This window comes from Natator depressus, chromosome 24, assembly GCF_965152275.1.
Source record: "Natator depressus isolate rNatDep1 chromosome 24, rNatDep2.hap1, whole genome shotgun sequence".
Lineage (NCBI taxonomy): Eukaryota > Metazoa > Chordata > Testudines > Cheloniidae > Natator > Natator depressus.
This window is the reverse complement of record NC_134257.1, coordinates 4,846,141-4,872,687: the sequence shown is the minus strand read 5'-3', so window position 1 is coordinate 4,872,687 and position 26,547 is coordinate 4,846,141. Positions and strand designations below refer to the sequence as shown.

General features: G+C 48.0%; 1 protein-coding gene across 7 annotated transcripts in view; it reads left to right on the top strand.

Annotated features, from left to right (window-relative positions):
- MEF2D (myocyte enhancer factor 2D) overlaps window positions 1–26,547 on the top strand; it is a 169,537-nt gene that overhangs the window by 119,537 nt on the left and 23,453 nt on the right. For all 7 annotated transcript variants that reach the window (XM_074938697.1, XM_074938696.1, XM_074938695.1 and 4 more), the window contains 3 exons: window positions 17,311–17,448; window positions 23,907–24,117; window positions 25,849–25,905. In XM_074938697.1, the coding sequence (XP_074794798.1) occupies window positions 17,311–17,448; window positions 23,907–24,117; window positions 25,849–25,905 (406 nt within the window). The remainder of the gene's footprint in view (window positions 1–17,310; window positions 17,449–23,906; window positions 24,118–25,848; window positions 25,906–26,547) is intronic.

The window sequence follows — 26,547 nt, the reverse complement described above, 5'->3', positions numbered from 1 at the left end:
CTGAGCTGCTCTGTGAATTTTTTCCCAATGAATTGTGGGAGAACCTGTCTGTCCTTTAGGGTCGCACAGGGGGAATTGTGGGAAAGCATTCAGTGCTGCTACCTTGTGTCCACACTACAGAGTGGTCGTGTTAGCAGCCGATGAGTTGCGCTCACTCAGGTTTTGGCCTGTACATCCCTCTCAGGCCAGACAGTTCGAGTGAATCGCATCACTGCACTTGAGTGATAGGGTTTTGTGTGTGGACGGGGTTAGGGGCAACCCTGGGGTTACAACTCGAGTTAACTTCTCAGTGAAGATGACCGTGTTTGTGCAGAACTTGCACTGACACAGCCAGAACTGAGAATCGTTCTGTGTTGGAGGATCTCCACCTCTCAGCTGTCAATCCACCTCCCTTCCCCCCAGCAGCGAATTCGCAAGCACAAAAGTATCAGTGAGACATGCGCCATGTTCCTAAGAGCGGAGAGAGCTGTGATTAGAGCCGTGCGTTTGTCACTTTTGATGAAGAAGCTGCATGTGGACAACTCCCTCTGCATCCGGGCAAATTTAGACAAATGAATGGGCTGGCTGGGTAATTATTGCCATTACAGGCGGACGTAAATTAACACACGCAGAGCACACAGAGCCTCTAGTCATTCAATTTATCTGCTAGAGACGGCCTGGATGCAAAGGACCCTTGAAAGGAGCAGCGCAACCATTTCACAGGCAGAATGATGGTGCTGGGACCTCACACAGCAGCAAGGTTTAACCTCTTCAAAGCGCTGCTAGAGAAATCATCTCCCCCCTGCTGTTCTGGCCATGTCATGTCTACTTTTCAATCCTTGTGGTGTGATCTGGCAGCCTCCGTCATCTCTCTGAGGCTTTGATTTCATGGGGGCAGTGGGGGCAACTGGAATCCTCCCAAATCTTTCTTTTCTTTTCTTTTCTTTTCTTTTCTTTTCTTTCAAATATATGCCTCATTGCTTTTGGAGAGCAATCTTTGAACTAAGAAGCTTTCCACCTCTTTGTTCAGCTGATAAAATCCTGGAGCCTGATTCTCATTTAGGCTGTGTCTACATCCGGAGCACTTTACCGGCATTGCAATACCAGTCTACTAGAGTGGCAAAGCGCTCCTAGAGTGGACGCAGCTGTACTGGCAAAGCTGTGCTCTGTACCCGCATAGCAAAGCCGCTCTCCTACGAGCGAAGCAAGCTGAAGAGTGTTGCCATTAGAACTTCATCTTGTGCCAGCACAGCTCTGTCGGTCAGAAATCCCCCCCTCCACCCACCCTGGCTGATACAGCTATGCCAGCAGACGTCTGTAATGTAGACTTGGGGTGTAACTACACTGGAAACTTCAAAGCGCTGCCTGCCTACACTAGGGCTTTAAAGCTCTCAGACTTGCTGCACTCAGGGGGGTGATTTTTCACCCCCCTGGGCCAGCAAGTTAGAGCGCTATCAAATGTAAGTGTAGACAAGCCCATGGCCTCTCTCCCAGTTTTTGTACTGGTATAACTACGGTTGTTAGGGGTGTGATGTTTTGCCGATATACAGTACAGCCCTTAGTGTGGGTGCAGTTATGTGGGTATAATATTGTTTTATCCCAATATAACTTATTCTCCTTCTGTACAGGCATAGCTATACCAGTGTAAGAACCTTACGTTGCTAGATCTGCATCCATACTAGGGGGCTGCACCACTTTAACTCTACCGGGGTAGTTAGAGGGTTGTCTATACACAAAAGCTATAGCGCTCGGAATTCACTTGGGCGACAAGGGATGATGCCGTTTGGTCTTTCTTATGGGACCTGTTTGCCTGACAGCCCCTTTACACCACTTTGGCAGTATAAAGAAGTGTTGACGTGAGAGTAATTTACACCCGCCCCCGTAGAGGTGTGAGGGGGACTGAGTGTAAATGAGAACCTTGTCCCTTGGGTAGCTGTATCTACACTTGCTGCATAGTCAGTGAAAAAGTCTGCCCTCCTGATCTGATGGGGTTTCACCCCTGCTTTGCGCTGGTGTAGATGACCATACAAGGTCCTGAGCGAGCATAGATCCAGGCCCACAATGGCTCTGATACTGCTCTCATTGACACTGGTGTAAATCCCCTGTGACTCAAGTCGGTGGAATTACCCTGGTGCCAGTGAGCTCAGAATTAATCCCCCTGCCTGGGCGGAATAACTGCCCCCACCCAAGAGATGCAGCCATTTGCTCCCACATGAGTGGAGCTGTGTGAAGTCCCTTCTTTGCTAGTCTATAAAACATCCTCGCCAGCCTTCTCCATGGTAATAGTTCCGCTTAGCTCGCACCATTCGACAGATTTGTCTTGGCCTAAAAATATCATAAACATTTTGGGCAGCATTCTCCTCTCCTTATGGTCCAAGATCCAAACACTTGAAATCCAGCGAGTTTCGTCAGTCAGCCCCTGGCACTCGGGGAAATGCTTTGTTTGCATCAAATAAATAGATGGATCTGCATCCAAAACTGAAATAAGAAAAAAATGCATCGGGAGAGGAAAAATACTAGTTGATGGGCAAGAAAACTGAATGTTCTGGGCTCTGCAATCTGCCGGTGGGGCCAAGCAACACTGGATTCTCCCCTACCCAACCATCCAGCAGAGGAAGACCCCATATGGATGGGCTTTTAAACCTCTTTTTTAACCCTTCCTGCCCCAGACTGCTTCCCCAGCACAATTTAGAGAAGCCTCGAGGCTGCTCTAAGATTTTTCCCAGCTTCCCCCAGCCCAAAAAGGCTGTGCAGGCAGCCAGGGATAGCCAGCACACAGAGGCACTTCAGATAATGCTCCCTTTCCCTTAGCCACAATCCATGCACTGAGTGACAGGAAGTTGCATCTTTAGGAGCTGGAGACGACTCCCACTGATGCCAGCGATCTACGCTGATTTGTTCCAGCTGAGGACCTGGCTCAGGGGAGCAGGTTCCATTGACCCTTCCTAGGCAATAACAGCCAGAAATTGCAGCAGGGTCCTTGTCGTGGTTTGGAAGCTGCTTTGGGCGCCTGGTGTAATTCCCTGTCTGCTGCCCTCCACCCTGAACAGCATCTTAACGAGGTTCATTGTATGACTGAGCTTCCAGCGTGCACGGAATATGGAGTCTCCTTTGGAGCCCTGAGGACAGAGAGTTTTTAATTTGCTGCCTGAGCTGATTGTTTTTTTGCTTTGCCAACGAGACAAGCCCATATATAAATCTCTGTTAAGGTGTTTCCTATCAAGAAGGGATTAGACGGCTCATGCCCATGGAGCAGCAGCAAGTGGCTTGTTTTTTTAATTTCAGGCATTGGCTCGCAGAGCCACTGGGGACCTTTTGCTTTTAGATGTGGCGAGCCAGAGGCTAAGCTGGTGTCACCTGGTTGCAAGGGATTTCCACCAGTTTGCACCAGCTGAGGGATCGGGACCCCTGATATAAGGATGTGTCGCTGGACTCTCTACACAGCTTCCCTCCCTCACCTGCAAATTCAAGCCAATGGGGATTCCTTGCCTCCCGTTCAGAAGAGACAACATGGCTCAGTGGTTAGTGTGTTGGACAGGAAGACCTGGGTTCTATTCACAACCACGCCACTGGCCTGCTAGGTGACCTTGGGCAAGTCACTTTGCCGTCTCTCTCTGTGCCCCCTCCCATCCTTTGTCCTGTCCATTTAGCTTGTCTGATCTTCGGGGCAGGGACTTTCTCTGGCTGTATGCAACGCACAGTGGGGCCCTGATTTCGGTTGGTGCCTCTAAGACATATTAATGCCACTCCGGGATACAATATCTTGTACTATCATTTGACACCGCTGCTACCCTGTCAGAGAGGTCTCCTTTGCATTAAATGTGACCTTGTCCTCAGATACAAAGCTCTATCCCAAATGGACTTGCTTTCCTGCCTCTCCCTTCTGGCCTATGTGTCTCTAGTCCCGGATGGAGCATCGGCTCTGATCTGCATTAAGGAGCCCTTGGTAAGCACTTTTAGCGAGAAGTCCAAGCGGTAGAGAATCTGGTCTGCAGACAGATTGGGATGTGCAGGGTGGGAGCCAGGAGGAGGTGATGGCATTGGTCTCTGAGGAGGGAGGGCAGCTGTTTATTCTGTGCAAGGAGACAAGCTGCTGGCTGGGGAAGCAGGGAGGGTTGGTGTTAGCTGGAGAAGTGTCAATTTAGCCTGGTATCAGCTGCAGAAAGGGTGCTGAGAATCAGCCAAGTGTGAACGTGTGTGTGTGTATGTAGGCAAGTGTGTGAATGTGAGCGCGTGTGTGTGTGTTTGTGTGAGGAACAGGATGTGTGTGTGAATGTAAATATGTGTGTTTGAGTACAAGAGCAAGCGTGTATATGTGTATATACCAATATGCATGTGTGAACGAACGTGTGTGTAGTGGGTATATGCATGTGTGAGCGTGGCCATATGAGTGCATGTGATCATGTGTTGTGAGCTTGAGCATAGGTGTGTGATTTCATGTGTGTGCATACGTGTGGGGTAGAGAGATCTAAAGGCTGCTCTATCTTACCTGTGGGGGCCAGGCAGGACCCTAAAAGATGGGGAGCACAAAGATGGCTTAAAACTGGCCTCTCTTTATCCTGGACATGAGTACAGGAACAGAGGCCCAGATACTGAAATCAGTGGGAGTTAGGTGCCTAAATACCTTTGAGCTTCTGGGCTAGCGTAACTGCGAATCCGACCCCCCTTCTTCCCGGCCTTTGGTATGTTGTAGACCCAAGAAATTGCCTTGACTTGTCATATGATTTGCAGTGAGAAGCCCCCATCCTCTTTTCTTTCCCTGCATGTAAATGCGAGCAGCCAGATGGGTCTGGAACTAGATCGCCAGTGTCCTGGTTGCACAAACCAGAAAGGATGGCAAGTGACTCTGTGCTCTCCATGGGTGATTTGCAGAGAGCGAAGCACGTTTTCTTTTCATAGAATCATAGGGTTGGAAGGGACCTCAGGAGGTCATCTAGTCCAACCCCCTGCTCAAAGCAGGACCAATCCCCAATTTCTGGTCTAGATCCCTAAACGGCCCCTCAAGGATTAAACTCACATCCCTGGGTTTAGCAGACCAGTGCTCAAACTAGTGAGCTATCCCTCCCTGCTTTTCTCTGACGATGGAAGGGAGATCCAAGAAGCAATGTCCTGGTCTCCTTGCTGAGTGCAGGACAAACAGAAGGCTCATGAAGAATAAATGCCCCTTGCTAGACCCTGGGATAATGGTACTGACCTCCTACGTGAAATGCTTGGAGATCTATTGATGAAAAATGCTAGATGAGAGCTTGGGATTATTATTACAGGAGAAATTTGCAGAGAGCCTGAAATAGCTGCTGCCCCATTCATTTCAGTGGGCGCCGACTCAGATGGTCGCGCTCACCCATGGAGTGTCAGCAGTGAGAACTATCTCACAGATCATCAAAACATGGAAGAAAGGAGAAGTGTCCTATTATAAAGCTGTCCACCAGCATTTCTCAAAATGAGAGACGGGGGTGGCAGATGTATAAAGGAAGCTGTGCAGGCTGCTATCAGCACATGGCAGGGTTTTGATGGGGCTGATCAGTTTCATTTTCCTGATTGGGGCAAGGAGAGGAGGGTGGCAGCTTAGTTTTCAAAGGTTTCCAAACACTGATAAGGTGCTGCCAACTCATGATATTGTCTCGAGTCTTGCACGTGGTTCTCTTAAAGCCCCAGCTCCTGGAATCCTGTGATGATTGAGAATCTGTTTTCATTTTTTTAAAAAACAAGTTCCTAGCCCTTATGGTTGTGGAGAAATGCTTGAAAACAGGGCATCCGAAGGCACAGAAATCAGATGGAAAATAAACGCAAAGAAACAAACGTATAACGCTAAAGCCAATCTTATGATTTTAAAGCCAATCTCAAGAGTTTGCGGGGGCCTGCATCATGATGTTTGAATGTAAGTAATACTGCACGGTTCTAGTGGATAATCAGAGAGAGAGCGGGAGAGAGTGAGGCATGAGTCACACAGTTTGGAGAGGGCTAGATCTGGCCCAGTTTAAGAGGGCTGCTTGAACTCCAGCTGCCATTAGGACCCGTCTCTTGGATGAAATGCCCTGCAGAGAAATGTTGCAAGCGTTAGTGAAAATGGCAGCGCCTGTCAGCAGAGGATTTTAGCTGCATGGCCCCCGTGGCTCTTTCTGGCCCTGGCAAAGTTCTGGCTGTTCCAAGCTTTTAAGTCTGAGGAAAATCTCTCTGAGTGCAAAGGGAGGTTTCCTTAATCGAGCGAGGGACAGATGAGTCTCCTAGACAGGCACGCTGGCAGCCACGTGATGGTTAAAGTTGAGATCACGCCGGCTTTGCTCCTTGCTGTCGCTTCTCATTTCCTCACAGCCTGCCTGACGTGCCAGTTTCTGGTAAGCGACTTGGACGGGAGCACGGCTGACAGGGGACTGGACGCTCTGAATCCATTTAAAGTCACACAGCATTCTTCCCTTCCCTTCCCGCGTACAGAAGCCCTATCTGGGGCCTGATTTTTCTCCCTTCTGGCCATGCTTGTGCTGCCCATGGCGGCTCTTTACGCCGGTTTTAAATGATAATGCAATTTGCAGGGGATGGCAAATCCGGCATACAAGGGTGAAGATGGTAAGTTCTGATCAAGATCCAAACTTTTCCAGCGTTGGGGTTGTTTCAATTACAGCCTTTAAAGGAAGTTGACCCCCATCCTGAGTGAGCATCCTTTGCTCTCAGATGCCCTGAATTTCCCTCTGGCTCTTGAGTTAGAGAGCTGTTGTTTTAAAAGCAAAGCAGGTTGGGAATCTCTTCCTGGGTATAAAATAAGAGAGCTGCCATCTGCGAAAGGGAAGGGCATCTGTGGTAGGCCACACTGAAGGGACAAACCAATGGACATAGCAGTGATGGCTCCTCAGCCAGGATGGGTAGCGAGGGTGTCCCTAGCCTTGGTTTTGCCAGGAATGGGCGACAGGGAATGGATCACTTGAGGATCACCTGTTCTGTTCATTCCCCCTGAGGCACTTGGCATTGGTCATTGTCAGAAGACGGGACACTGGGCTAGATGAACATTTGGTCTGACCCAGTATGGCCGTTCTTATGTTCTTATCAGTGGAACTAAGGCTGGTTGAAAACTGGGAATTCTTTTCGACTAAAAATTTTGAATGAACGGAATGGTTTTTTCTCCTGTTTGAAAATGTTCCAATTTTTCGATGGAACTAAAAAGTGAAAAATTTTGTCTTAAATCCATTTGCGACCCACCTTTGCTCCTCTGACTGCTCCAGCTGTTGATTGAATGGGACCTGGATTCGGCCTTTTGTCCTTTGAATGCAGTTCAGAGCTCTGAGATCCAGAGGCCAAAGCCTTGCTCCGAGCATGCGGCCCACCGTTGTTGCTGTCTCTGCTCCAGCTGGTGGCACTTTCAATCCATCAGAGCAGTGTGTCATCTGAGCCTGGAAAGAACCAGCCTTGCTCTTGAACAAATAGTGGTCTCCCCCTTCCTCCTCCTCCGAACAAGCTGCCCAAAGGCCAGAAAGGGCCGTGATGGAGATTAGCAAGTGCTAAAGAATCTGCAACCTACGTGACACATGGCGTTGTTGTTTTCCACAGAAGTGCGCTGTGCTTCCCCACTGCAGATGGATTCCCTGCCCCAGAATGCTCAGTCTAAGATGAGAGCCAGCAGAGGAGGGCTAGGAGAGCAGTGTATGATCATGTAATCATTTAGGAGGCTTACGTGTTTGTAATCAACCAGTAGAGAGAAATGGGAGGTGGTGTGATCCAATGGATACAGCACTGGACTGTGCTGGGAGTCAGGAGACTTGGGTTCTAATCCCAGCTCTGCCCCTGACCTGCTGTGTGACCTTGGGCAAACGACTTACTCCCTGTGCCTCAGTTTCCCCTCCCCTCCTGTAAGCACTGCAGGGCTCTCATGCTGTCTTAACACAGAGCTCAGGGCAACGGGGGTCCAAATCTTGGTTGCGGGTGCTACTGGAATACAAAAAAATAATATCAAGAGCTGCTCTAAAAAGGGGCAGGAGGGATGGTTGTTGTTGTTTTTTTTCCCAGAAATGGAGCTGAATTTCCCCCAACTCCATTTTCTTTGTTGACATTTTGATGAAAAAATGTCCTTGAAACGTCACAATTCAAAACATTTGGACCAGCCCGACTAAGTAGCCGTGGTTAGCGGCGGGTTGGCTGCTGGTAAATGCAGTGCTGGTCAGCGGTGGGGAGTGGGAACTAGTTCCGTGGGGAACCTCGGGCTAGATCCTCAGCTGGTGTAAACTGGTGCAGCTCCCTTGACTGCAGGTATTTTATAATTAATGGAGTACGGTACTTTCTGTAAAATCACCTGTTCTCAGTGCCAGCCAACACCCGGTCCCTAGAGACAGCCCACTTGTGAGGGTGGAATGTTCCCCACTTGGCCAAAGGTATTTGCTGTTTTTACAGTGAATCTGAGCCATGCTAAACTCTGTACCTGCCACGTGTGGTGTGTCCATCAAATTAACCAGACAGCTATTCGAACAGGAAGGGCCTGTTTTTCCTCCTCTGGCTGAACCTTGTGAAAAACCAAGACCTGCTGAAGAGCTAAAGATGCTTTTAACGAAAAATGGCATTTAGTCGAAACCCCGGTTTTTGCCTCTGAATCACCGTTTTGATGGACATTTTCAGCCAGCCCTGGTTGGTAGGTAATACCTGGCCCAGCGCAAGACAAACCCTGCTTTTAATTATCTTACGGGAACCCTAGATCTGTCATTTCAACCCTAGCCTAAATTTACAGTACCGTATCATGTTAGGTATGCCAGACACTCAGGCCCTGATCCAAAGTGCTTTGAAGTCAGTGTGGGAGGATATCCATTGACTTCAGTGGGCTTTGGATGGGACCCTATGTACCTTTTGCTGGAGAGACTTTTAAGCACTCACACAGAACGTCTTTGAGGGCAGACTTAAAGGAGATTTCGTCTGAACATTGTTCTCCCTTTGCACTTCCATCTGCGGCTTTGTTCTATATCCAGACGGCAAATATATATGCGGGTTGGGGCAGAGCTGGGGTAGTTGAAAAGGTTCAGCCCAGGTATTCATTATGGGAAATGCCAGCCAGGGTTGAATTCACCTCTTTGAAAGTTACGTAGAGCCTTCTTTGATCTTCCGTTTCACCCACTCACGCGGGAGGCAATTAATGTAACCTCATTGCCAAAGGAAACCACCTGCCCACCGCTCCCTCCCCCCCCCCCCCCCAAGCATTTTCTTGCTCGAGATTTCAGAGCAATGGGACAGGGAGATACATGCTGTGAGAGACCTGTAGTTGCTGCTGATCGTGAAAACCCCGTTCGGCTCAGCCACTGGCCTGGACCAGTCAATGCATGGCTCTGTGCCTCAGTTTCCCTATCTGTAAAATGGGGATAATGCTACTGCTCTCCTTTGTCAAGCACCCTGAGACCTCCTGATGACCAGCCCTAGATAAGAGATAGGGATTATTGTTATTTGAAATGCTTTGTGAAAAATTTTGGTTTGGAGTGGGGTCCCCCCCCCTTTTCTACTCCCAGCTCCCATTTTTGTTGTTTGCTTTTTCCATTTCACCACTGAAAAGGGAGAGGAGCGAGGAGAAAGGTTAGAACAAAAACCAGAGAAAACAACTAAATTTGTCATTGCTGGGAAAATCGAAAATTTCGGGAAAAATTCCGATTCTCAAACAAGGATGAGTTTTTTCTACCAAAAACCAAACCAAAAACTATTTAGATTTTTTTTTACCAGTTCTAAAGAAAAATAATGTGAAAGTCTTTTACTTTGTTAAAACTTGATCCCTTGGTTCTTTTTCAAGATGTGTGTGTGTGAGGGGGGTGGGAACCGGAGGTCTTGGCCAATCCTTGGCCGTGGTTGTGAACCCGTCCAAGCCATCTCTCTCCGTCAGGCCACCCACACAGCTGTGTTGGTGTAGCTAGGGTTCTGCCGGTACCAGGCTCCTTCCAAATTGCTGCCACGTCCCATCTGCTCTGGGAAGTCACTTCCATTTGTGATTGGGTCGCCAAGCGAACCGGCATGCCAAGCACAGCTGCTGAGAAGCGCGATTGTTGTTGTTGGAGCTGCATTTATTTTTAGCCTTTCCTGTGCTGGTGGCCTTACCAGCTGGCTTGCTTCTCTCTCCAGGCAGGAAACCACTGGGTTCTTTCATCGTGACCTTTAAACCTGCCCTTTTGCACCACTTCCCAGTGGGAGTCTCTGACACACACACCCACCCCCTGGCAGACCCTTCACCCCGACCCAGACAAAGGCCTTCAGATAAACCCCTGAGAAACCAAGCCTTTAGCTCTTGCCCTGGCTCCGAGCTGAATGCTGATATCTGGGACCAGATCCTCAGTGGGTGTAAACTGGCCATCAGCGCTTTGGTGACTTGCAGCGTCTGAGGCTCTCACCCGGAATCCCTGAGTGTTCCCGAGTGTCCTTGGTTGCTGGGTGCTCCTTAAACCAAAGCACTGCGAGTGCAGGGCATTGATCCCTGAGCTTCATTGATCCCATCTGGGCTGCATGGGCATCCACCCTGGCTATACGCCCAAAGTCCAGGCTCAGCCTGTACTGAGCTGGATGTGAAACCTGGGATGGATTCTGCTGGGGAGGTACCAGAGGCCTGGCTGCCAATCCCGCAGCAACCTCCCAAGTGGGAAGACCGCTGTACCTTTGAGGGCCCTAGTAGTCTGCATGGATGTAGGGAACGGCCAGATTTTATTGCAGGACTGGGGCTTAAGAACATAAGAATGGCCATATGGATGGTGCTGTACACACACATTGTGAGGGGTTGTCTGCATGGAGTTTGTCTACATGCAGAAATTAACCGGAATAGCTATTGCGAAATAGCTCTTTTGCAATAGGTAGTCTGGAATACACTCTTATTCTGGAATAAGGGTGTTCATATGTGGAGTTATTCTGGAACAGTTTATGCACTTTAAATTCACACCCTTTCTTAAATCTGAAATAATTTTCAAGTGTAGACAAGCTCTTAAACTGATTTAATTAAACTGGTGTAAACCCTTTGTGGAGGCGCTTATTTTGCTTCAAGAGCAGTTTGTTTCATCTGATCTTTTTTGACTTAACTTTAACCCTAAACTAAACCCAAATAAACCTGGTGTAATCCGGAAGAAGAGCAGCCTTTTGTGCCAATTTAACACCGCGCCTCAAGCTAAACCAGTGGAAATCTGTGTGTAGACAAGCCTTTAGAGACAGTCCCTGCCCCAAAGATCTTACATTGTAAATAGACAAGACAGACACAGGATGTGACAGGAAAGAGAAAAGGAGAGTGATGCTGCAGAGCGAGGTTTAGAACTCAGGTCTAGACATCAGACTCCCTGTTGCCTGTACCTTGTATGTTTAACTGTTCCAGGCATATCCGCCCACATATATACAGTTGTGCTGCAGTATAGATGCAGTAGATACTCTGCATTGTTAGGTGCCAGATTGCATTTGAAGTTGCTAAATTGAGTAAGCAGATGCCTTGAATGGGCTTTCTTTGTGGAGCAGCATTTCCAGCCATCTCTGTCTCAGAGAATCCGGAGTGTGGCGTTGGAGACCGCATTGCCTCATTCGCAACCCGTAAAACGGCATGAAGTTGTTCAACTTTCATTGGTGTGAGTGACTCGAGCAGGCCCGGCTATTCCTTCTGAATCACTCCTGAACCCCTGTGCTAGGGGGTGCTGTGCTGCAGGGAGCGGTGTGGGAGGGGCAGCGGACCGTGCTTTCCTCTCTGAGTCAGTGCTGACGCAAATGCCCCAGCGCGGAGGCTGGTGCTACAGGAAGCAGGGTGAGCAGCTCAGTAGGAGGCGCTGTTCTCTTGGGAGAAGCATCCAGCACAAGCGCATGCGATTGGAGATATTTGTCTTTTAGATACAGTGTACAAACGAGGTCCACATCACACCTGGTTGCTCTAACAACATAGGAGGGCAGACCAAAGGTCCATCTAGCCCAGTGTTGTGTCTTACAGCAGTGCCCAGTGCCAGATGTTTCAGAGGGAATGGAACAAGGGAAATTATTGAGTGATCCATCCCCTGTCATCAAGTCCCAGCATCTGGCAGTCAGAGGTTTAGGGACACCCAGAGCACGGGGTTGCGTCCCCTGACCATCTTGGCTACTGGTCATTGTTGGGCCTGTCCTCCATGAACTGATCTAATTATTTTTTTGAACCCAGTTATACTTTTGGCCTTCACCACGATGGAACTCAGCAGAGTTAAGTTGAGATTCTGAACTGAGTTACACAGATGTAACTTTAAGCTGTGAAATTAGGAGCCCAGTCACTGTTCGGATCCTGTCGCAGCAGTACTGGGGTATTTGGATTTGGGAGGTTTGGGCTTTGATATGCTCAGCAGTGCTGAGTAGGGTTGCCAACCATCCAGGATTGTCCTAGAGTCTCCAGGAGTTAAAGATTAATCTTTAATTAAAGACAATGTCATGTGATGAAACCTCCAGGAAGTCATCCAGCCAAAGCTGGCAACCCTAATGCCAAGGCATTAAGATCTGAAGCTTATGACAGGCCCTGTTTCACGAGCAATAACTGATGCAGCAGACAGTTAGAGTTGTAGGAAAGAGATCTTTATTGAATGTGCAAAGAGGCCTGTTACATACTGAAAGGCCTGTGTTTGGTAGCAGCCTGGAGGTCAGATTGCACTCCAGAGCCGCTAGACGTCACATCAGACTAGCTCCCTCCTTTCTTCAGTTCCGCTTCCACGCCTCAGACTCGAGGCCCTGTCCCTGTTTTTAATATTGTTGTTGGGCCAAGCCCAAGGAGCCTTCTCCTGTCTTGCAAAGGTGATGCTGAGATGTTGTAGCTCGGGCAATACAAGATCATATGAGCGCTGCAAAATGTGTTACATTTTGAAAATGACGGCGTATATTAGTGTGTGCATGGGTTGTATGTGTGTACATTGTGGGAAAGAGGGAAGAAAGTACTTTACAGCCCTTTAATGTTCAAAATAATAATAACGTAATAATTAATTATTATAAAACTGATGGCAACCAGGCAATAGTCAGCTAGTGGGTGCATCCCTCCATTCATATGCAATCTGTAACAAGCTAGATACTACGGTGAAGAGCAGGGTATAAAAGCAGAATGGAACAGGCAACAACGCACAGTGACAAGCCATGGTGCACACTTGTGCAATAATTAACTAGTCGATGCATTCCCGGCTCATGGATCACCCTATAATAACAAACCAGCATGCCCCCTATGATTTGAAGTAAGTTAGCAAGGAAACTGAGTTCACTTTCATTCAGCCAAGGGATTAGAGATGATTGAAATTTTTATGCACAAAAAAAGGTTTGTGTGTGTGTGTGTGCGTGCATGCATGCACACTTTTTGGCAACTTATCTTGCCACGAAAAATGTATTACTGAAAATTTCTGTGTTTTTTTGCTAAATTTTCCATCTCCTTTTATAATCAAAATTGTTAGCAGAATGGTGTGCTTACTTGAAAACCCAAACAGTTTTGAAAATGATTTCAGTTAAAACATTGGTAACAAATACTGCTTTTTAAAAAATTTTGGTGAAAGAGCGGGTTCATTTCAAACACTACAAAACAGAAGCAGCTTCAAAATGTGTCATAAAATTGGTTTTCCCATTATTTTGACCAGCAGCATACAATAAGAGAAAACGTTACATCATATTATTAAATAATAATAGAATACCTAGCTCTTATATAACACCTTTTCATCAGTAGATCTCAAAGCACTTAAAAATATTATTTCTTGCAGTAGCACCTATGAGCTCCAGAAATGGACCAGAACCCCAATGTTAGGGTGCTGTACAAACACGTAACAAAAAGCCAGTCCCTGCCCCAAGGACCTTAGAATCTTAAGTGAGAGATACATCCACCGTCGCTGCGTCAATTCCATTATAAACCCACATTTCCCAGTGCTCACAGTGTAGGTAAGGAATCTCTTTGAGATAAAATTTGGCCTAGTAGCAGCAGATATGTTTATCTGTGTTTGGGAAGACGAGAGGCGAATTGTCAAGGCATTTTTTTTTCTCTTTCAAGTTTGGCATGAAAAGAGATCAAGACTTCCAGGAAATTATGTTGCTTTGACTTTAAAAAAAAAACAAAAACCCAAAACTGGCAAGTGCTGGTTCCATAATAATGCCTAATTGCTTCTGGTATTTTGAAAATAAAATGATTAAATGTGCGTGTGTAATGCAATCTGTAAATTGGCTACTGAACACGAGACAGGAACTTTTTGTACGAACTCTCCGAAGGATTCTTACTGTCTGCATGCAGAGCCTACACATGGAATGCCTGTGTTTCCAATTAATGGGACTTCCTTAAGAGTACAAAGATGGTCTTGCAGTTAAGGAGCTGTCATCAAACTCCAGATTCAGTTCCTGGCTCTGCTACAGACTCCTTGGCTTGCATTCTCTCCCCGGCTAAGGGCTTGTCCACCCTAGATAGTTTTAGGTCATGTTTATACTAGGAGTGTTTACCAGCATACTGCACCAGCAAAGCGATCCTAGTGGGGAAGCAGCTTCTCTCTGCAAAGTTACATTCTACTGGTATAGCTTGTTAACCCCACACATGAAACAAGCTCTGCTCGTAAAAGCACCTCTTTGCTGGTATAACCGAGGGTATCTCTACCCCACAGAGGCATACCTATGGCACTGCAGCTGTAGCTTCGTAGTGTGGATGCTTCCTACATCGATGGAAGGGGTTTCCCCATCAATGCAGTTACTCCACCTCTCCGAGGGGCGGTAGCTAGGTCGAGGGAAGAATTTTTCCATGTCTGCACAGGGGGGTTAGGTCAACCTAATTATATTGCGCAGGGTGCAAAATTTGACGACGTAGCTAGGTCAGTCTCATTTTAAGTGTAGACTGTTGGCTGAGTCTACCGTGTGGGTTTCTGCTGTCTCAGTTCTGTCAGTCAAGGATCGCGCCTCTTCACACCCCTGACAGCCATTGCTAGTGTAAACAAAACCGCACTGCTTTAACTATGCTGGTGTAGTTAAAGTGATACAGTGGCTGCCATTATATTGCCACAAAGGTGTTTATACTGGTATAGCTGTAGGTGTGCCGACACTATGGAGATTATACCGGCCAAGCTACATCACCGTAGGTGTGGCTTTGTCTACATGATAGGGACTATAATGGCATAGCTACAGCTCCGTAGTGTAGACACAGCCTACACCCACAGAAGGGGTTTTCCCATCAGTACAGGAACACCATCTCCCTGGGTGACAGTAGCCAGGTTGATAGAACCTCTCTTCCGCTGACCTAGAGGCCTCTACACTGGGAACTAGATTGGCACAGCTATGGTGATTGGGTGCCCTGAGCAGTGTAGCTATGTCGACCTAAATTTGAAATGTAGACCAGGTCTAAGTCACCTTTACAGCAGTAGAACTGTTCACACTAGGGCCTTTACTTGTGTCTATCTGAGTAAAATAAATCACCCTCTTAACTGAAATCGTTTTATTGGTAACACTGTTAAGTGTAACCCAGGCCTGCAATTGCTCTTGCATGGAAATACGTCCCATTTTCAGGCCCCATTAGACTAGCAGAGTAATATAAAAAGACCCTTAGTGTAAATGAGAATCAGCCCAAGGTGGCTAAGCCACAAAGTTCAGCTCCAGATTTCAAACACTGCAAAGATCAGAGTTCGGTCAGGTTAGCTCATATCTGCATTTCCTCTGGGTGCAACGTTCTTCTTTGAGATCGGCTCTAACTGGGTCATTTGGGTCCAGATTTTGAATGCCCCAAAGGCCAGGTTGGCACAGAATCAGGTCTTTCCTTGTTTTGTGAGGTGCCTAGCAATTTGGGGGCATTTGGTAAATAACAGGTAAGACAATGACAAAGAGAGAGCTGCTAAATATACCGGGACAGATTCTGATCTCATGGTGTGAATCCAGAGTGACTCCACTCCCCTGCAGTTGTGTTGCTTCAGATTTATAACACTGTAAGTGAAATCAGAATCTGACCCCCTGATTTCAACCGAGTTGTAACCCAGCTTATGCCAAAAGGTGAATTTGGCAGCTGGCCAATGAAAAATGTGAGCTTGTTTATTTTTTAAGTTAAAGAAGGTCATTGCCATACAAAGGATACATCATTTATTGGTGCAGACACAACCTACATCTCTAATACAGTTCTGCTGTGTTGGTCTTGGCAGGTTCCATTGAACATTGCCCCAAACCCCTTACATCTGTTTAAAACCATCTTGCAGAATTCCACCCACCCGTTTTGCTTGGGGCAAGTAATATTTTTGTCTTTTAATAGGAGAGGAAATATTTTAATAGGAGAGTAAATATCATTAGGGTTCCCCCCCTCTTCCTCTGGCCCCCCCCATCATTATAATGATGGGAGAATAGGTTTTGTGTCTGAGCTGGCACAGGGCCAAATACATTCCTAATGTAAATGGATCCTTTGAAGTCAATGGCGTTCCACCCACTTGCGCTGTCATAGGGTCATATTCTCCTCTAAAATAGAGGCACAATCCTAATCAGATCCTATGGGCTAGATCCTTATTACAAATGAGAGTAAGGCCCATAATTTAATCTTTCTGAATCCTGCTAATCTCAGTGGTCTCTTGTGGCTGTGAGTTCCGTGGGTTAATGTACGTTTTTATTAGTTTATAAAACTCTATTAAATTCTATAGGGGGGTTCCAAAGACCCGTTGTCTATTAAATACTACAGGCCCAATTCTCATTTACACCACTCTGGCAGCGTAAAGGGCCCTTAAAATGGCAATCAGTTACATATACCCTCACTTTAAAGATAAGAACCCAGGCTTCTGGGATTTGCCCATGATCACATAACGAGTCTGTGGAAAAGCTGAGCTTTGAGCTTGTAAGGATGAAGCCGGAAGAGCTACAATTATTATAAAAGGCACAGCGTCGTAACCACAGCTCCATCCCACTAAAGCAATGTGGAGGCGTCCCGGTGTAAATGAGGATCCGGCCTTGTAGGCCTTTTCTTGTAACTGGGAAGCAGAGCTGGTTGCATTTTTGGTGATTTTTTTTTTTAAATAAAAATTTTAACGATTCCCCCCACCCCAACCTGGTTTTTAACATTTTGAAGATTGTTTTTCCAGTGGTTTTGAAATTATTTGTCTTTTTCAAATATTTTAAATTTGGGATTAATTTTTGACCCCTTTACATTTTGTGGATGTTTTTACTCGTTTGTTTTTTGAAATATTGATCCCCCCCACCAAATTTCGAGTAAATTTTCCCCATATTTCAGCCACATTGCGCGCGCGCGCACACACACACACACACACACACACGTTTCCAAACCAGCTCTACTGGGAAGGTAGTGACAATGTTTTAAACAAGCCCCTGCCACCTCCATCCATCACGCACCTGCATCCAACACCCTGCTGGCTCTCCCTTCTCCAACATACCTTCCCTGCTCCAGATCTCAACCTGTCCTGGTTATGTTTTCAGACATTAAGAAAGAAAGGTTTTAACGGTTGCGACAGTCCAGAACCCGACGGAGACGACTCCATTGACCAGAGCCCCCTGATGGAGGATAAATACCGCAAAGCCAGCGAGGATCTGGATATCCTCTTCAAACGATACGGTGTAAGTACTGCGCCCCTCTGGCCAGAAATCCTTCATTATGTTTTTCTTTTTTTCTTTTGTTCGATTTCTTTCCAATCCTACCCCCATCCCCGCCACCTCCCCCGCCCTCTCAACGTAACAGGCGCTGAACAAGAAGCACAGGGAATGCGAGAGCCCAGAAGGGGACGAGGTGTTTGCGCTGACCCCGCAGACGGAGGAGAAATATAAAAAGATTGATGAGGAGTTTGATAAAATGATGCAGAGTTACAGGCTCGCAGTGAGTAGCTGGTGGCCTGCACATCCTGCCCTGGACCCCTAGCAACGTAGAATGCAGAGCGGCAAGGGTGACCACTGTGCATGGCTTTGCTTATGGAGCCTTGCTCTGCCTTGTTCGTTTGCTCCCATCGGGTGTAGCAAACCCAGGGCTAGGGAATGTCTGGGAGGCAGCATGGTCTAATGGTTAGAAACAGGCCTTGGTGATGCCGAGGCCCCTTTAGGTCACTCTGCCAGCATAAAGAGGTGTTAAAGTGGGTGGAAATGCCTCCCTCCAGCTGGTATGGAGCTGGCGGAACATCCCTGTGCCCATCCTAATCTCCTCTTCTGGCCCAGGGGGCAGATCGGGGGCATGGCTAGAACACAACACATTACGGTTGTTCCCTCCTATTCAAGGCCTGAGTCTCAGTTGCACCATTCTGGCCTTAAAATGGGTATAATTTACCCACCTTTACGCGGTCAGAGTGGCATGAAGAATTCTCGGGCCTGGTCTGCACTTAAAAGTTTTACAGGTATAACTCTTTTTGCTTGGGGGAGAGGGATCACCGTTCACTGAAATCATTATACCAGTCCAGCCCCTAGTGTGGCTGCAGTTAGAAAAGTGCCTTTTGCCAGCATAACTTATTCCCCTACCCGTACGAGAATAAGACACTGTAACTGCAGCTGCGCGAGCGGGGTTGCACTGCTTACTGATCAGTGCAGCAGAGACGCCCTTAGCATAAGTGAGACTCCAGCCCGAGGGCCCAAATCCTCAGATATATTTAGGTGCCTGATTCCCATTGGTTTCGAAGGGAGTTAGACACCTAAATACATTGGGCTTTGCTGTCTAACTTTGAGCCCCCACATTGGAAATGTTAAGACCAAGAACCTTAAAAATCGGTCCCATTGCTATTAATACTGAGTCAAATCCTGAGGGTTTTTTTTTTACTCCAGCAAACTCCTCTGAACTTCAGTGGGAGTTTTGCTTGAGTTCAGAACCTCTGTATTAATATGAGTAACGGTGGGGAAAGGGAGGGTCAGGTTATGACAGTTGCACCCGCTTTGGGATCAGATCCAGTTTGGAGCCACTCTTCTTTCAATTCATGCGAATCCATAAAGCTCCCGGCGCAGCTAGTGGATGTGGCAGAAATTCAGGGTGGTTTTAGTCTGAGACGACGGCCCTGGAGTGGCATCAGGACAGCGATGAAAGGGATTTGTGTCTAGGGAGGGAAGAGGGGCATTGCAAATTAGTGGTTAGTTCAAGGGAGCAAAGACTATTGAGGCAGGCAAGCCGTCTTCAGGGGGATTAGCCTGTCAACGGAGGCAGCCGTAATTAACTAACATTGCCAGGAGTAGAAAGGAAGGCAGTTTTCCAAGTGCTGGATGCAGGATAAAAAAAATACCCCAACTCCTTCCTGCTGCTCCTTACAAGGCCACGGGAGTGAATTTTTTCTTTTTTTGAGACTTCACTCATGCAAAGCCAGAGGTGTTTTTTTGGGCAGACTCTGCCAGTAAGAGATTGTGGGCCGGATGCTCATTTTCCCCATGCCACCCCTCTGGCAGCATAAAGGGACCTTCAAGTGAGTGTAACTGTCTCATGCGCTTTACACCACCAAAGTGGGGTAAAACTGGTTTTAGGGCTTATCTACTGAAGGAGTTGTTCCTAAATAACTCCATGTGTTGACAGTTGTGTTCTGGAATAAGAGTGCCTTCTTTCTGTTTAGCTTAACTCCCTCGGAAAATGGGTTAAACTAACCACAGGATACAGCCCTCTTATTCCTGATTCAGAACATCTACACATGGAGTTATTCAGTTACAGCTGTTGAACTTTAAAGTCACACCCTACATGAATCTGCATTAACTTTCCATTGTGGACACGCCCTTAGTGTAAATGAGAATCGAGCCCCTGGAATAGGATTTTAAGGAAAGTTTAGCTCCTTGGGCTTGATTCTGCCTCATGCAGTTCATCTGGGGCTTTGCCACTGTCTTCGTTGGTACAAGAATCGCAGGGTAAAATTCTACGTCTTGCGCTACGCAGGAGGTCAGAGTAAGACCATCACAATTGTCACTTCTGGCCCTCAAATCTGTGGGTCTGATTCTCAGCTGCCCTGCGCCTTGTCCTATCGTTTACACCAGTGCAAAGTGGGTATAAGACGCTGCCAGATGAGTGTGTAGCATTCAGCGCTCGCTTTGCCCTGGGGCAGATAGTTACCCAAGGGCAGGCGAATGGGGAAACGGGGTGCGATCAACCGATGCATTTTTTATTATTTGCATTATAGTAGTGACTACAGGCTGCAGTCTGGGACCAGGCCCCATTATGCTAGGCACTGTGAACATGTATAAAAGAAGGAAAGTCCCTGTCCCCAAAACCTTGCAGTGTGCAGCATCCCAGAAGCAGGTTGATTAGTAGCAAAAGCAGAGCATCTGCCTCCTTGACTTCACCTCTCTTGCAACAGGATTGAATTGTGGATTGTTGGAGCAGGTGCTTTTCTTTTTAACCAGCTTTTTGTGTGATAATGAGAACTAACACAACTCATCTGCCGGGGAAGCTCAGGACTCCCTCGTACAGAGAAACTGGCCTTAACAGGGTTCTGCATTCTGAGTGCATTTGAAACTGACTTCCAAGAAAAAGAAAAGTCATTGGCGTTTGGCTGATTAATGAACCTTCCCCCCCTCACCCCCGGATTTTGGATTGTTGTGTTCATTCCAAACCTTTGCCTGCCATAACACTGCAGCTCCCAGAGTTCTGCAATCAGCTGCTGGCCTCTGGGGGAATGAGAGCTGCTGGTTGAGTGGTCATTTGCGTGCGCACAACTCTCTCCCCACCTGGGCAGGATCATGGGGAAGATTGGTCGGTTAGTGGTTCAAAAGTGCAATGTGATAGTTAAGAGCTAAGTGCTGAATCCTGTCCTCCAGTCCATTCATGTAACTCTCACGTCAGCAGGTGTCACACGTGCATCTGGGGTAGAATTATGCCCTTCGTTAGTCTTTCTGTCTTTCTGTCTTTCTTTTTTCTTTTCTTTTCTTTTCTTTTCTTTTTCTGTTTCTGTTTCTGTTTCTTTTTCTTTTTCTTTTTCTTTTTCTTGTTATTTATTACGCAATATTGCATTGCAGAAGTGCACAGCCAAACATTTAAGGGCCTGATTCTCACTGACAGTCGGGGTGTGTCTACACTAGTAATGCCACAGTAGCTGCATCGATGTAGTGTAGACACTTCCTACAGAACGAGAGAAGGATTTCTTCTGTTGCTGTACTGTATCCATCTCTCTGAGGCCTGGCGTATGCGACAGGGTTAGATTGATGTGAGCTGCCCTCTGTCAACCTAGCTGTGGAAGTGCCTTCATGTAAATTGCGCTCCTGCCCACGTAAGCGCCTCTCTATGCCGATTTAGTAACACCAGCTCCCCAAGCGGCGTCGAGTCACGGTTGATGTAATTAGGACGACGCAGTGTCAGTGCAGACACACCGTTGCTTTTGCAGACTATTACTGGCTTTCAGCAGCCATCCCACAATGCTGCACACCGGCAATGCAATCGACACAAGCGCTTCTGGTGAGGATGTGCGCCGCCGAGGCCAGGAGCCAAGCGTGCGCGCACACAAGCGATTTAATAACTGTGGCTACATGCCGACGAAAGTTAGGTCGACATAGTTTTTGTAATGGAGACGTGGTCTAAGAGGCAGGAACGAGGCTGACAGAAGAATTCTTTCACCAACTTAGGCCATGTCTCAATTAGCACTGAGATCGGCAAAGCTTTTGTCTCTCAGGGGTGTGAAAAGAAACACCCGCCCTGAGCGACATAAGTTTTGCCAGCGTGAGCTCTCTTGGCACAGCACTACGTTGGCAGGACGCCCTCCCGCAAACATAGCTGCTGCTGCTCGTTGAGTTGGTTTCTTTATGTCCACGGGAGAGCTACACAGTACAGCCGTGCCGCTGTAAGCTTGTAAGTGTAGACGTGGCCCTAGCCGTGTCTACACTGTGGCTTAGGTCCGCTTCATTCCGGCTGTGAATTTTTCACAGCCTGGAGCAATGTGGTCAAGCCGATGTAACTTTGTAGCATAGACCAGCCTTGAGTGTCCTCTATGCCACATTGGCTGTGTGGTGGGGGGTGGGGGGCGTGAGGGGGAGTCCTTAAAAAAGTGGCCATAAAGCTACGCCACAGCCGTGTGAAGGGGCCTTAGCGTCAAGGAGAATCTGGCTCGTAAGGTCCCTTGCCCTGCAGAGCTTGCAGTCTTAAAGCTCAAGTCAAGTGATCTATGGGAGCAGAAGCCCCGAGCAGAGAGTGGTCCTTAGCACCTGCTTGCTGCCTGAAACAGCTAGATGCCCTGGAGATCTCTGAAGGAGGTGGGGGATGATTGGTAGGGGGGTGGCTTTCCAAGCCAGGAGCCCCTGGGAGGACAGAGGCGCGACTTTGCCATTCTCTCTCACGCTCGTTCTTCCTCTCCTGCAATACAAAGCTGCATTTGCCCAGCAGCGCTTTTGTAATGACTTCTCGGTGACACCAAAAAGCTGGGAAGCTTCCTGGCTTCACAAGGCCAATGGAATTAAAAGAGGGTTTTAGCAAAGCCCTGAGAGAGCCTCCAAGCAGGTGCCTGCTCTCGCTAATGAAGAGCAAAGCAGGGCCATAAGATAGAGTGATTGGATAATCTGGGCAAAGTCTGGCTTTAACAGGAACCGAGCGAGGTGAATCTGTCCCTTGAGCCAGGGGCCAAGGATCATGAATTAGAGGCGTTCCACTGCTTTGAAGGTCAGAGCCCCAGGTCTTTCCACTGACTGGAATCGATAGGAGCCATCTACAGCTTGTTTCTCTTGAGCAAAGCTGCACCTTGTAAATGCTCCGATCTGTCACTCTTTCTATTACAGTATCCACCTAGAGGCTCCAGTTGGGGTCAGCTGTGTGGAGCAGGGACTGTCTTTTTTGTTCTGTGTTTGTACAGCGCCTAGTGCCGTGGGATCCGGGTCCAGGACTCCTAGGCGCTAGCACCGTACAGAGCATACATAATAATCGGGGCCCTTTCTGCAGCATGCACAGTGAGACAAGACAGGACCCCATTGTACATACATCTCGTAAAAGATGGTCATTGCCTTGAAGAGTTTACGATCTGATTAGACAAAGGAAGTATTATTATCCCCATTGAAGGGGTGGGGAATTGAGAGATTCAGTGACTTGCCTAAGGTCTTTCATAGGGTCTGTGGCAAAGGTGGGAATGCCCCAGAGTCTGAGGATAGGTTAGTACTGTAACCCTAAGACCGTGCTCCCCCGAGAACGAGCACAGGTGCTATCAAACTTCATACTACTATGGAGGGAATAGCAATGTTGTCCGAGGAAGCTCTTCAGGGCTGGGTCTGTGTATCCGTACAGAGCCTCGCACAATCCTGATCAGAGCATCTGGGTGCTACAGGAATACAGATAGTAGCTGTGAGTAGGGCCCTGGGATCTTACACTTCTGTGCAGAATCGACAGGATCTTTTCACTGAGATAGACTCAGCTGGATCCGCAGCTGTGTAAGTCAGCGTAGCTCCGCTGACTTCGAAAGAGCCCTGGCCGCTCACGCCAGCGGAGGACCTGGTCTGTTAAAACTCCACGGGGCTCCGTTTATCTCCCTCGGAGGTTGAAGGGAAGCTGCTGGCCCTTGTCTCCTGTGGGTTCAGAGCTTCTCATGCTAAGAGCACTGCGTTATTCCCCGCTCTGGCATTCCAAGGGAGCCGCTTTGAGACATTTCCACCTCTCTGTGAGCTGTTTTAAAACCACTTTGCTGAGCTCTGGAGGTAAATATATGCAGGCGTTTAGTCAACACCCCTCTTCCCCCAAAGCAGCAGGTTACAATGCTTTTTAGCTTCGATGTGCCCAGGTGGACATCCGTTTGCCCTTCTTTCTCCGTCTTCCTGGAGGAGATCCATGCCCCTTTGTGCCTGGGGCCAGATTCCCCACTGCCCTCCACCATTTTCACCAATGTAAAGTGGCTGCAGAATGCTAGCAAATGAGAATGGTGCTAGCTTTCACCCACTTTGCACTAGTATAAATGACCGCACAAATTGCAGGGCAATAATGAACTGGGTGCATGTTTGGACCAGATCCTTAGCTGGTGTACATCAATGTCGCTGCATTCCAGGCCGAGGATGTGGCCCGTTGTCGCGCCGTGAACCAAACAGAAGCCTGCTCCTTGGCGAAGTGCCTTTGGGTGACTCCCTCGGCTCCAGTCCCCGCTTTCATCTGCCTCTCTGTTCAGTCTGCAGTGCCCGCTCCGAACTTCGCCATGCCAGTGACGGTTCCGGTGACCAATCAAAACACGTTACAGTTCAGCAACCCCGGGGGCTCCTTGGTGACCCAGTCGCTGGTGACCTCTTCGTTGACGGATCCAAGACTCCTCTCACCACAGCAGCCGGCGCTGCAGAGAAACACCGTGTCACCGGGTTTGCCGCAGAGGCCAGCCAGCGCAGGTGAGTGTTTGGCCTAATGCTAGAATAGCCAAGAGGGGGCACCAGTGTCTTCATTCCTCTCACCCCTTCTATCTGCTGTCTACAGCACCTTGCACGGTAGGGTCTGGTCCGTGACTCGGGCTCATAAGCACTCCTGCCGTACAAGCAATAAATAATAATAATACTTGAAAAGGTCCTGGATGCCCAGCAAAGATCCCATGCGATGCAAATGGCAGACGCAATTCCTGTATCACCCCTAGAGCTGGGCAAAGAACAGAGTTTTCAGTTGGTTGACAATTCCGAAAAATGGGGCATGGAAAAATCGATTTGTGTTGAACCACTTGTTTCGAGAGGAGAGCGTTCCTCCCCCATCCGTTCAGAGGTCCCCCTGAGGCCGCTGCCATCAGCCTTTCCTTCTGTGCGTCGCAGAAATCCTGTATTTGCATGGTGTGAAGTGCGTTTTCCGACGCATGTCAGAGGAGAACAGCGAGCCGCACTGTCGTTTCTAAATCAAAAGCAGCAGTAATGCAGCAGAGCGTGTGGTCGCCTTGTGTGAGGTAAAGGCTGGCGCCCGCGGCTCCAAGGCATCTCTGAAACGGGGATGCAGAATCCTGTGTACTGTGTGTGTGTCTGTCCTAGAACATCAGGAATCTGAGGTCAGTTACACGAAGGCTGCTTCGCACCACGCTGTGTAGAAGGGCGTTTAAGTGAGTGTAACTGTAATGTACATCCCCTGGAAAGCCCCTTTACATTGCCAGCGCTGTGTAAAGGGACCTTAAGGTAAATTAAAGTCTGGCCCTAATTATCTACCACTGGGAATTACTGGTTCAGAAAATCCTAGTGCAGATACTCATCTGAGGATGTGGGCTCCTGAGTTCTATTCTTAGCTCTGAGTGGGGATTCCAGTGTAGTGGTTAGACCAGGGGACTGGGAATCAGGACTCCTGGGTTCTCTTTCCCGCTCCGTGAAGGAAGCGTGGTCTAGTGATTAGAGCAGAGGACTGAGAATTAGGGTGCCTGGGTTCTAGCTCCTGATTTTGGGAGGGGGTGTGAGGGCTAGTGGTTAGAGCAGTGGCATGGAAATCTGGACTCCTGGGTTCCTTTCCCAGCTGTCTGGGTGTTTATAGTGAGGGAGAGGAAGTGCAGATTTCTGGAAGAAATAACAGTCTTGAGATGTGGTTGAACAATTCAAAATAGCAAATAACTTCACAAAACTCAAAGTCTGGTTGCAAACTCAAAGGGGATAAAGGGCTTGATTCCCTGGGAATAGCAAACCTTCCTTGGGAAGAGCTTTCTAAGCCCTAAGTGAAAAGCAGCTCTTCCCAACCGTTTATCTTCACATGACACCACCATGGCAGGCTTCTCATCACGCCTCTCCAGCCGCCTTGGGAATGGTTTCCATTCGGTGCAAATGTTACGTGATAGATCCTCTTTCCAGTCCTGGAGCCGGGGGTGGATTCCCTTCTGCAGAGCGTGTGTTCTCAAGAAGGCTCGGAACAGCAAAGCCACGCTGTTTTCCAAGCCTAATATTTTGGAATGAGCGTCTGTGGTGTATGCCTCATCCCCAAAGGGAATGTATCTGTGTAGATATTGTTTCCACGCCTGGAAGTGCTGTACATTTTACCCTGGATTTTCTCGATGGGAATGTAACACTGTTGATTTCCCCCCTTGCCTCACATGCAAATAGTCAACCACTGCTCAGTGCACTGAGTTCTGAACTAACTTTGTCCCCATGTCTCTTGTTGCTTTCCAGGGGCGATGCTCGGGGGAGAGTTGAACAACACCAACGGAGCTTGCCCAAGCCCAGTTGGTGAGTAAGAATGCAGCCCTCCTCCGTTTTGGATGCACACTGACCTAGAGCACTGGACTGGGACTCAGAAAATCTGGGTTGTGTTGCCAGCCCTGCCACTGACGGGCTGGGTGACTGTAGGCATGTCAGTGCCCGGCTCTGTGCCTCAGTTTCCCCACCTGTAAAATGGGGATATTGATACTGCCCTCCTTTGTAAAGTGTCTTGAGCTCTATTGATGGAAAGAGCTAGGTATTATTGCTGGTAGTAAAGATCCCCTCAGACAGCTAAAGTCAGGGCTGAAGTGCAATTTCAAACACTACCAAGTCTTTTAGATGTGGATTTTCAGGTCAGTAAATTTTGTGTGACGGGATGGGCCTGTGGTTAAACTGCTAGTCTGGGACGCAGGAGATCTGGGTTTGGTTCCTGACTCTGCTGTAGGGGATAATTTTTTCTCTCCCATCTCTGCCCCTTTTTATAGTTATGTCTCAGGGGAGACATAAGCCCAATAGAATTTAAATCTGAGTCAAACTTTGCTTAGTCTGGTGGAGGAGAACAGTAGCCGTGTGGCCAAAGCAATTGGCCGAGACTTAGGAGAACTACGTTCAATTCCTAGCTGTATCACGGACTCTGTCTATGACCTTGGGCAAGACATTTAGGGCCGG